The sequence below is a fragment of the Sprattus sprattus genome, assembly GCF_963457725.1.
Source record: "Sprattus sprattus genome assembly, chromosome: 21".
Taxonomy (NCBI): domain Eukaryota; kingdom Metazoa; phylum Chordata; class Actinopteri; order Clupeiformes; family Clupeidae; genus Sprattus; species Sprattus sprattus.
This window is the reverse complement of record NC_137919.1, coordinates 5074775-5087274: the sequence shown is the minus strand read 5'-3', so window position 1 is coordinate 5087274 and position 12500 is coordinate 5074775. Positions and strand designations below refer to the sequence as shown.

Below are 12500 nucleotides of genomic sequence, written 5' to 3'. Positions count from 1 at the left end.
CACACACACACACACCTACACACACACACACACACACTTTTCAGGATACTCTTCAAAAGAGAGGGAACACACGAGGAAACACACGCACACACACACACACACACACACACACACACACACACACACACACCTACACACACACACACACTTTTCAGAATACTCTTCAAAAGAGGAAATAATAAAAATCCACAGCGGCCGACTCTCCGGCCCTCCCGGCTAAAACAGACAGAGAGAGACAGAAAGTGAGAGACAAAGAGAGAGAGATAAAGGAATAGAGAGAGAACTAACCGCATCATTCCCATCTCCCAAACAGTATGGGCCGCTCGCTGTGCAAGACAAAACACTCTTTCCTAATCTCTCCGCATCTCACTAGGCTCGTCAGCATGAAACACCTGATCTCTTCAGAGGCTATCGGTTGCTTCTCTCTTCGCTCAGGTTAACAGGGTCATATCATTTCTGATTATGTGTGTGTGTATTATGTGTGTGTGTTTTTGTGTGTGTGGAGAGGGGCTTCTAATGAGGACGACAGCAGCTCACCAGAAACCGAATGATATTCAGCCCGTGTCTGCTTTCGCATACTGAATACCACAGCAGCGTTTCACCATTTTTAAGACATCTTTTTGCAGGTAGGTCGTTTGTGTTTGTCTTGTACTTCCCCTTGATGGTATGTGGTCATATGTGGGAGTGGCAACACTACTGTCATCCCTGTGACAACACTTGGTAATATACTCGTTAAAGAGTTTGTTGGATGTATTAATCATTTGAAAGTGCAGTACATAGAATATAAAGTACATACTGTATAACCTAAGGAAAGTGTTCTTCAAGTGTGGCTTTAATATCATTTAGGGCAGTGGTTCTCAAATGTTTCACCGTGAGTACCATCTCAGAAAATATTTGGCTTTCCAAGTACCACAATTGTAACAATCGTTGACCTTCGGTAGCATGCCGCGCGATAGGAACTAAGTGTTATTACCTCACTGTAATTCCTGATCAGGAGAATAAGCATGGCTCATATAAATAACAAACTTAAATTATAGGGATCTAGTTGTTTAAATTATTTTTTTAATATATTTTAATGATTAATATCCTAGTCATAAAAAATGGAAAACTGCCCGAGTACCACCAAGAGGGAGCCGCGTACCACTAGTGGTACACGTACCACAGTTTGAGAACCACTGATTTAGGGTATAGATTTACTACCCAGTGCAGAAGGGATTCATTGCCATACAGTACGCCGTAGGCAGATTCAGACACAGAAGTATGCTGGCAGGACAGGAAGAGGGTGTCCAGGCAAAGGTCGGGCAAAGGTCAGAGGTTTAAGATGTACGCTTGATCAGAGGGAAGGCCACTGAAGGCGCACACACACACACACACACACACACACAAACACACACACACACACACACACACCCACAGAGGCACAGGCACAGGCACACGCACACGCACACGCACACGCACACGCACACCCACACACACACACACACACTTGCTTGATCAGAGGGAAGGCCACTGAAGGCTGCCAGGGGTCATGGTGCCAGGGGGTCATGGTGTCAGGGGTCATGGTAAGGAGAGGTGGGTTGAGGTCACTGAACGCTTCACCTCTCCGCCTCCCAGACTGCCGGTCATGTCTCCTCTTGTTAGAAAGACACATTTAGTCCAACTCATTACAGGCCGAGGTCATTTACGGAGTGAAGTGAAGCTCAGATTGCATTTCAAAGGAGCCCCTCTTTTTTTTCCTGTCGAGCAAATTGATATAAGGGTTAGGTTTGCACGAGAGGCATCTTGCTAAAACTTTATTTAGTTTAGCTAAAAAGTTGCTCACCAGTAAGTCTCTTTTTGGACAAGCCATGGATTGCATTTCGAAAACAGTCTCCTGTCTAGAGCAGATACCTAAGTGCTACTGGTCTTTCGCTTAGGATAGCCTCTGCTGCAGAAAGAAATTGGAAAATAAATAAAGTCCAAAACAAAAATGAAATGATGAAAGCATGAGAGAGAGAGAGAGAGAGAGATAGAGAAATAATAAAAAAAGAGATGACCTTCTTTTTTGGAGGACCATTCGTCTAAGCAAGAGATTGCGGTAGAGATGGAGACATAATTCAAGATCAATACGAGATCTCATCTCGACTGGGCGTTCATCAACGAGATCTAAGAGGCTCCTCAGACGTTGATGAAACGCTTGACAATTCCTCCTAAGTTCGCCCCATAAACCAATAAATCATTCTCAAAAGGCTTCGAAGGGGGAGAACTCTCCGAGGCCCCTGGGTGACCCATATTCCAGCTACTCATATTCCCAGAGCTTCGCCGCCTTCTAGACCATAGGGACTTAAAAATGGTTCGGGGAATGAAAAACGAAGAAAAAACTGGAAAAAAAAGAAAGGCACTGCTGAGGGCGTTTGACCATTAGTCAGTTTCTCAGACTAGATATACAACTAAGTCCACTTTTCAAAGACCTGCTTTCTAGCAAATGGGTGACACCGTGAATCAGATAAGTCAAATGTATGTAGGGCTGCTACGTCTTAAAATACACATCTAGGATCTGAGCGGCACTGTAATGATTTGTTTTTACTTATGCATCCTGTACTCAGTCAGGGGACTGCACAAACAGCAAATATCCCAGAAACCTACATCTGTACAGCTCTCCAGCAAAACAGAAATAAACCGGCAACACGTCGTCCCACTACTTTTAAAATGCTGTCCTGTTACAGGCTACTAATGAGCAAAGTGTAATAGTTTGATAAGGAATCTCTTGCCTTACTTGCTTCTTGTTCTATTATAGACTAAATTCACAAATTCAGCTCCTACCACTACATATACCCTCCACTATGTATGCCATCTGTGTGCAATGTATTGCATATAGCTGTGTGTTGGGTTATGTGAAACGATACAGGGGTATTGTCGTGCATTCAGACTTGAAGATTTATATTTCTTTTATATCCATATATTCTCATTCCCACATCCAAATCGATGCATGTCATCGGCTATAGATCTCCATAGCAATATTCAGAACCTCAGGTTCATTTCCACTTCCTGTCGAAGCACCTCACATTAATTATAGTCTTATTGTTATGGATGAAACATTGCCAACATCCTTCACAGATTCTCACAGAAAAAAAAAGAGGCAGTCTGTTGGAACAATTGATTTTCTATAGGAATCCACACCTATAGGCTGCTAGAGAGAGGGGGGTAGAAAGAGAGAGAGAGAGAGAGAGAGAGAGAGAGAGAGAGAGAGAGAGAGAGAGAGAAAGAAAGAGAGAGAGATAAAGAAAGAGAGAGAAAGAGAGGGAGAGAGAGAGAGAGAGAGAGAAAGAAAGAGAGAGAGATAAAGAAAGAGAGAGAGAGAGAGAGAGAGAGAGGGAGAGAGAGAGAGAGCGAGATAAAGAAAGAGAGAGAGAGAGAGAAAGAGAGGGAGAGAGAGAGAGAGAGAGAGAGAGAGAGCGAGAGAGAGAAAGAGAGAGAGAGATAAAGAAAGAGAGAGAGAGAGAGAAAGAGAGGGAGAGAGAGAGAGAGAGAGAGAGAGAGAGAGAGAGAGCGAGCAAGGAAACGGAAGAGTGTGTGATTAATATCGGTGGCTTCTCCACGCTGGTGCCATCTCGGCTGAATCAAAACCACAGGGGAGACGAGCCAAATCTCCAGGCCTATTTCTCTCTCTCTCTCTCTCTCTCTCTCTCTCTCTCTTCATCTCTCTTTCTTTTCTCTCTTTCTCTCTCTCTTTTTCTATCTGGGACAGGCGGTCCCCACAAACCCAGCTGTGTTTTTTTCCCCTCACACACAAACACTTGGTACTGAAACGATATACGTTCTAAAACCCAGTGGAATATATGGATCTGCCCTGTCTGTCTATCTGCGTGTGCTCACACTCATGTCTTTCTCTTATCACTGTACGTACAGTGTAGCTTTCGTTTGTGCTGCTGATAAACATTACAAACGATTAAATGGCGAAAGCAAACATTGTTCTGTCTACAAACTTCAATGCTTCAAACTTGCACTTTCAACTAAACAAAAAAATAAATAAAATTAAAAATACACAATGGAGGTTTATATTCAAATCCAGCAACACCTACCAGGGAATGCAATTCATTCCCACCATCTACCATAACCTACAAGTCTGCCTATATTACATACACTAAAATGCTTATATTACATACATTAAAATGCTTATATTACATACATTAAAATGCTTATATTACATACATTAAAATGCTTATATTACATACATTAAAATGCTTATATTACATACACTAAAATGCTTATATTACATACACTAAAATGCTTATATTACATACACTAAAATGCTTATATTACATACATTAAAATGCTTATATTACATACACTAAAATGCTTATATTACATACACTAAAATGCTTATATTACATACATTAAAATGCTTATATTACATACATTAAAATGCTTATATTACATACATTAAAATGCTTATATTCCATACATTAAAATGAGTTCTGTTCCTACTCCCATGCATCACATCAGTGAGTTATCAAGCGCTTGACTCGGCTAAATCATCATAGCTTTAAGGTATGACGAGGTACTGATCCCAAAGCCAATGTGTGGCCAGGCCCCAGAGGAGAGAGTAAAGAATGGTCGACTCAGTGATCAGTCTACAGCCCTGTGATGCTAGCAGGCCTCAGATGAGAGAGTAAAGAATGGTCGACTCAGTGATCAGTCTACAGCCCTGTGATGCTAGCAGGCCTACCAGTGTTGAATCCTGTATTACTGTCTCTAATTCTGCGCCCCTTGCAGACTGTTAGGTGACTTCAAAGTGACTGACTACCGTTCGCCAAATTCTGATGGGACCTACCTCTGAACTTGTGATTGATTGATTGACTGATTAATTGATTAATAATGGCTTCCCTAACATTCAGCCTGCTGTGACCTTCTCATATAGGTGGCTTCATATTCTCAACAGCACAATGATATTTTCTACACTTTCTATACATTAAAAGAAAATCAACACAGAGCCCTTATAGGTCCTGCAACACAGTTGGACTCCTCAGGGTTTTACATAGAATCCTTCAGAAAAGGACAGAGAATAAAATGCAGCAGACCAGTGAAAAAGACTCTTTCATCGTGTAGGTCCCTAGTAACAAAAATGGACATTCTGTATCCACCATTATAAAACAATTGGGTTCTATCGCGTTATTATGCTGTTTCTGATTGGACGAGAGACGTTCCATGAGTTGGATTATCCCAGAACAACCCACTCGGACAGCTGATAATCAATCACTCCGCGATGAGACATTCTATAGTGTGTTGATGATAACCATTAATTCAAAGTTCTTATAATTCCAAACCAAGACGTTGACAATGGAACTATTTTTTGTTGCGGAGAAACAATGGCGAATAAACATTTTTAAATCAATAACTTCGTGTTGAAATGTGAATTGGTTGACTATACAATTGTTTTATAAAAGCAATATAGCACTCGTGCGAGTGGGGTAGGTAAGGGATAATCCCACGGGTGATTTTGCCTGCGCCACTCGGCCTCCGGCATCGCTGGCTACGGCCGAACACCACCCGTGGGAATATCCCTTACCTACCCCACTCGCACGAGTACTATATTGCTTAATTCACTTGCTCACATTTACTCCACACCCTCAAATTCCATGGTAGAATCCTTGGATTTAAACTCCAAGTGGAAATGACCATAAGCTACGGAATATTTTTTCAGTGTCAAAGAACCCTTAGCACCATAGTCTTCTTGTCAAACAAGGGTTCTGTGTATGGAGTAGGGTTTGTCTAGAACAGGCAGAGGAGAACCCTTTTCACTGCCTGGAGCTGGTGTTTCATAGAGGGACACGATCTGGTCATCTAGACTGCCTGCCACCCTCAAATCTGTCATTTCCCAGAGAAAATGACGCATGCCGTGTCAGCACGCTGTCACCATCCCCTGTCCATCACATTGTCAATCAACCCGCCGACAGGCCACAGACAGGCCCTCTAACGCAGATGCGCAGACGTCCTTGACAAGTGCATACACAGGTGGGGTCACACACAAACACACAGACACACAGACACACACACACACACACACACACACACACACAAAAATTGGCAGTGAGAGGCCAGTGTTCCACTACTATATTACAGCAAAGAAGTCATGCTCTGAATGTGAATCACAGGGAACCAGAGCTGATGCATAAATACCTTTACATTTTCACATACGGAGAACTAAAGCTGATGCATAAATACCTTTACATTTTCACATACGGAGAACTAAAGCTGATGCATAAATACCTTTACATTTTCACATACGGAGAACTAAAGCTGATGCATAAATATCTTTACATGTTCATAAACGGAGAACTAAAGCTGATGCATAAATACCTTTACATTTTCACAAACGGAGAACTAAAGCTGATGCATAAATACCTTTACATTTTCACATACGGAGAACTAAAGCTGATGCATAAATACCTTTACATTTTCACATACGGAGAACTAAAGCTGATGCATAAATACCTTTACATTTTCACATACGGAGAACTAAAGCTGATGCATAAATACCTTTACATTTTCACAAACGGAGAACTAAAGCTGATGCATAAATATCTTTACATTTTCACAAACGGAGAACTAAAGCTGATGCATAAATACCTTTACATTTTCACATACGGAGAACTAAAGCTGATGCATAAATACCTTTACATGTTCACAAACGGAGAACTAAAGCTGATCCATAAATATCTTTACATGTTCATAAACGGAGAACTAAAGCTGATGCATAAATACCTTTACATTTTCACAAACGGAGAACTAAAGCTGATGGATAAATACCTTTACATTTTCACAAACGGAGAACTAAAGCTGATGCATAAATACCTTTACATTTTCACAAACGGAGAACTAAAGCTGATGCATAAATACCTTTACATTTTCACATACGGAGAACTAAAGCTGATGCATAAATACCTTTACATTTTCACATACGGAGAACTAAAGCTGATGCATAAATACCTTTACATTTTCACATACGGAGAACTAAAGCTGAATAGGCTGAATCAAAACCACAGGGGAGATGAGCTAAATCTCCAGGCCTATTTCTCTCTCTCTCTCTCTCTCTCTCTCTCTCTCTCTCTCCCCCTCTTTCTCTCCTCTCTATTTTTTTCCCTCTCTCTCTCCTCTCTTTCTCTCCTCTCCCTGTTTTTCTAAGTGGGACAGGCGGTCCTTGTGTCCTGTGTTATCTTTCTCACACTCAAACACACAAATTAACACCTTAACATTTTCACAAACGGGGAACCATAACTGATGCATAAATACCTTTACATTTTTAGATTAGATTAGATAAGATTCTGCGTTATTGTCATTGCACAGAGTACAAGTACTGAGACAACGAAATGCAGTTTAGCATCCAACCAGAAGTGCAAAATAGCAATTAAAGTGCAGAGTATGTGCATATGTAAAGTGGAATAAGTAAGAAATAGAATATAAAACAGAATTGTAATATGAACAGAATTAAGACAAGCAGCAATTGCCGTAGAAGCGTAGATAAGTATATAACAAGTGCAGGTGTAAGTATTAGTGGTGGTAATAAGTGAACTGAAGCGAATGAGGTAGAAGTTATATAATGTTTAAGAGTATTGTATGGTGTTAGTACAATTAATACAGGTAATGCAGTCACAAACCGTGGAGCATGTGATGGCGGTTGGCCAGGGGCTCAGAGGAAAAGCAGTGCCAAATCAAACCCAAATCAATTAGAGACAGAGTTACAGTCATTAAACTAATGGGATTTTTATGCAAATGAAATCGAATTGTCTGAGATGTGGACGGGGCACACAAGAAATAAAAACTAATCACTGTGTTTGCCATTTTCATTTCAAATGTAAATTCACAGGGAGCTGTGAATGGCAGAAAAAAAACCTCTGCTCTGATAAATATCTTTGTTTCCAGGGAAACGATTTGACGTTTTGAACACAAACTACTTAGACAAAAGGACATGTCTCTAAAAATTGCACTTTTCTTCCATTTCTGTCTTGACTACAGAGAGAGAGAGACAGAGAGACAGAGTGACAGACAGACATAGAAGTTGCCTTTGAAAAGGCATCGAGTTAAAGATGTATGTTTACAAAATGAACAATCTTCAAATCCAAATTAAGCACTAAAAGCGAGCGGAGAACATCATATATCAGTGGACAAAGGGGCTCGATACAGATTCCCAGGAGGGATGTGTACTTTGACAGATTAAATGAGATCCAAAAAAGAGATCTGCAGGCGTTTAGAGCAGATTATGTAATGAAATAGAGTGAAGGATCAATAGTCAGATAATATGATATATACTTGATGTGTTGCTACTTTTTTCCTCAGACATACTGTGTAACACCTGTGAATTGTGTCTATGCAAACTGAAACAGGAAACGTTGCCTTGGTATATTGCACAATGCACTGTACTGTGCAAGTGGCTTCGAATGAAATCATCTGCTTAAGGAATACATCTAAAAATGTAAACACGATATGAGGTGATAGTTTTAATAATGAATTACTAATTATTAATCATGATATACCTTTCAGAAGGATCTACTGTTGATGTAGACATGATTTGTCTGTGACTGTCTCAATTGGTGGTGGCGGCGGGGGGTTGGCGAGGGGGAGGTGTGGTTCTTGGGGGATTGTGTATATCTGTATCTACATAACATGTTTTCTGATGTGGTTGATTGTATATCTGTGATATGGAAATTAAAAAAAAAATAATGAGAAAAAAAAAATATAGCTTTAATAGGGAGCTGTTGATTCCCACCTCGTCATCAAACATCTCCATGACGAAGGTGGCCACGCTCCCGTTGATCCCGATGAAGAGGTTGATGCACGTGAGCACCACGTAAGCTGTGCTCGGCACACTGAACAGAAAGGATGCCGGGTACATCATTGGTGTGATGGACCACCTGGGGAAGGAAGGAAGAAGGAACAGAGGGGTAGAAACACACTGCTGTGTTATTATTGCTCTGTGAAGGAATACGCTGTTTGGAGGGATTGAAACTGAGATCGTATGCTACACACAACAGATGAAATATGTATAGATTATATATTTAGAACCTAGTTGGTGGCAGGCTTGCAATAACATGGTCGACATAAAAATGTAAATATGTTTCTAGTAGTCTAGTATAGTCAGTGCACCATAAGGATGTTAGGGTTGTATAAAAAGAAATGCATGCACAGAAATATAATAAAGAGTAAACTATTGTCATTGCAACCTAGTTCACATTCAAAACCTTTGTAAACAAGGTCGAGGAATACAATACATATGTAACAGATACAACTTTGTAGAGTGCTTGGCGATCGATAGGGCTGTTTTTATATACAGCCTTCCAAACACTTCAATTCAATTCAAACTCGAGACGGAAAAAGACTGAAAATCTTCTAAAGGAGCATTTTCTTTTGACTGTTGTGGCACAGCGTCACATTCTTTGCCACACTTACAGAACTCTGGGACAATACACTCACCCATACAAGACCAGCAGAAGGATCAAGGCCGGCAGGTTAGGAGGTGAGACGTAGGACTTTTGTTGGAAGCAGAGGAATATGACGATCACAATCACACAGGGGACAATGTAGTTGCACTGGAAAAAGAACACACAAAGCAAGCCTGAGCACAATCGCTTCACAAAACATTCTTAGAATTCTTACTGAAAAAGACAGAATAACAAAAACCATGGCGATGAAACGTAATGCGCCGTGGTGAAATATGGAAAAATTCCGAATGGAATCCTGAAGTTGATTAATGAGCCTCTAATTACTGGGCTCAGCATTGTCTTTACAACAAGCTCATTCTCCATTCTCGGATTTCGCCTACAGGTCATTCACTAGCTAATCAGGGAGGCCTCCTATCTCTCCTCTCTGAAGCTGGTCGGGAGTGATTATCCACTGAAAGTGATCTCTCCTCATTCACAATGGGACTGAACTTATCGCACAGCACACGCCTGGCTATGGAGGAGCTCTCCAAAGAATGTGCATCTGATTCAAAGACGGAAGGAATGCTGGAGAGAAAAAAAAAACATTTTAATGAATTCCCATGAAGACTCCCCCTACCATAAAACAAAAATATTCCACCTTTGGCTGTACTGTAATGAATGGCAATGGAATGTGGAAGGAACATGGCGCATAAATAACAGCATGATTTAAAATCTAATGAGTAGTGGAGACACAGAGCACATTTGAACTGTGAGTTCTGTTTCTTAATCACTAATTCCCGGAGGAAAACAAATTCATTTGAATGCCTAAAAAGACAGTTATGTGCCTGCGGATTGTTGATTCTGTCTAAAAAAACAAAAACCTTTATTCTCTCGCTCTCATTTCCGCGTGGTTTAAAGACTCCGTAACACCATAAAACATTCAAATATGTAGGGGGGAGAGTGCACAAATGGCATCCGCTCCCAGCCAAAAAACCATTTCAACGCTTGCATAATAGCATTCCTCGCCTCTGCGCATCACTCTGTCAACCCTTGTTCCAACGTTTCTGCAAATAGGGCAGAGCGATATGCGACCTGCCATCTTTGTCTTCCGCTGTAAATTACCTGTGAGCTTTGCTGCTATTAAGCCGAAGGGGAGAGAGATGGAGAAAGCATTTATATTTCCACTCCCATGTTTGTCACAGCTTGTTTGCTGGCACAACTAATGGAAACAACCAATAACTGTTATTTACGGGGTCTGTGCATGCCGCTTTCAATCAGGGCTGACTTTCATTTTTCAACCGACAAAAAAAAAATCATAAAAAAAAATTCCTACATTTGTCCTCGATCTCCATTTCTTGCTCTCGAGTTCTCAGTGGCTCTTGGGGGATATTAACTGCCAGCATATTTCAAATATGGAGGATTCCACATAAGTGCGGATTGGTAATGTATTCAGTGCCATGCTGCTGTCGCTTTCATACAGGAGGGATGGGAACGGATTCAATGTCACACATTCAGCTGTGGAATTTTAACCACTTTCTCTATCTCGCATAAGTATTTCTGATTTTTTCTTTCCTTTGATGTTCGAGTTTACTTGACCTTGCAGGCCCAGCTGAGAAGAACCAAGTGACGTCTGAATGAATGTTAGAGCATATGTTAGCTATAGCACCTTACAATTCTCAGCTCAAACCTTTCCAACATGTCCTTCATTTAACCGCTTTTTCCTCTGAAGTTACTGTAAGTGTTTAGGTAGTTTCTCTCCTCAATCATCTGCAAGCATTTTCCACTTCTGCATTTTCTTATTCCTTTAAACCCGCCCACTCTGCCACCTCACCCAATCACCAACAAGACTGACATGCGACACAGCCACTCACCATGTCCCAGGCGAAGTTAGCCACCCAATAGACTGCAGGGTTGACCCCGCTGACGAACTGCAGGTGCTTGGCCTTGCTGACCCGCTCCTGGATGAGGAAGAGGACGAAGCTGGCGGGAATGAAGGACATGGCGAAGATCACACAGATGGACACGACCACGTCCGTAGAGGTGGTGGCCCTGAAATAGATACACAAAGGAGAGGGGGAACAAGCAGAGGGAGAGAGGGAGAGAGGAAGAGAAGGTGAGAGGGAGAGTTGGAGAGGGAGAGTGGGAGAGGAAGCAGAGAGAGAGAGGGAGAGTGGAGAGAGAGGGAGAGAGAGGAAGAGAAGGAGAAGAGGGAGAGTTGGAGAGGGAGAGTGGGAGAGAGGAGAAAGGGAGAGAGGGAGAGAGGGAGAGGAGGCAGAGAGAGGGAGAGTGGGAGAGTGGGAGAGAGAAGGAGAGAAGGAGAGAGAGAGAGAAGGAGAGAGGGAGAGAGGGAGAGGAGGCAGAGAGAGAGAGAGTGGGAGAGAGAAGGAGAGAGGGAGAGAGAGAGAGGAGGCAGAGAGAGGGAGAGTTGGAGGGGAAGATTGGGAGAGGTGGAAGAGGAGAGATTCAGACATTGATAGTGTTGAATGATAATGCTCTGGCGGGCGTAAGCAGGGACCTGTTAAAAACACTCCTCTATCTAAAAACAGTGAAAGTGAAAACTTCTATTATCTTGTGCTAAATCCTGATTCGAGAGTAAATTAATACTTTTATTCCACGTCCGAGAGATAAGAATAATCACATATAAATCATTTATCTTTTCAATTTTTCTCTATTATTTTTCAACTCCTCAATGGCTGGGTAGATCTGTCCAGAGTACGCTGCAATCTGAGGGTTTGTGTTCTATGTAGTTTTACTAGCAGATAATTTGTTCCTTCTTGAATCTAAGTTTTGTATCGCTGATAGTTCTATTTATTTACAGTGTGGTACAGAGCTTGGGACATCATGAGGGAAAGAGAAAGACCAGCAGAAAGAAGGAGGTATGACCCTAAAGCAGTAGAAGGAAAGGGGAATGACCATAAGACCAGCAGAAATAAAAGAAAGGAGAATGACCATAAGACCAGCAGAAATAAAGAAAGGGGAATGACCATAAGACCAGCAGAAATAAAAGAAAGGGGAATGACCATAAGACCAGCAGAAGGGAAGAAAGGAGAATGACCCTAAGACCATTAGAAAAAAAAAGAAAAGAGAATGAGTAGAACATGA

At 41.5% G+C, this 12500-nt stretch overlaps 1 protein-coding gene across 1 annotated transcript in view; it reads right to left on the bottom strand.

The window, feature by feature from the left end:
• Positions 1-12500, bottom strand: part of LOC308382368 (phospholipid-transporting ATPase ABCA1) — a gene marked incomplete at both ends in the record, with an annotated part of 237019 nt that overhangs the window by 62912 nt on the left and 161607 nt on the right. Inside the window, 3 exons of the mRNA XM_080860090.1 lie at positions 8747-8891; positions 9451-9566; positions 11270-11447. Of these exons, the coding sequence (XP_080716216.1) occupies positions 8747-8891; positions 9451-9566; positions 11270-11447 (439 nt within the window). The remainder of the gene's footprint in view (positions 1-8746; positions 8892-9450; positions 9567-11269; positions 11448-12500) is intronic.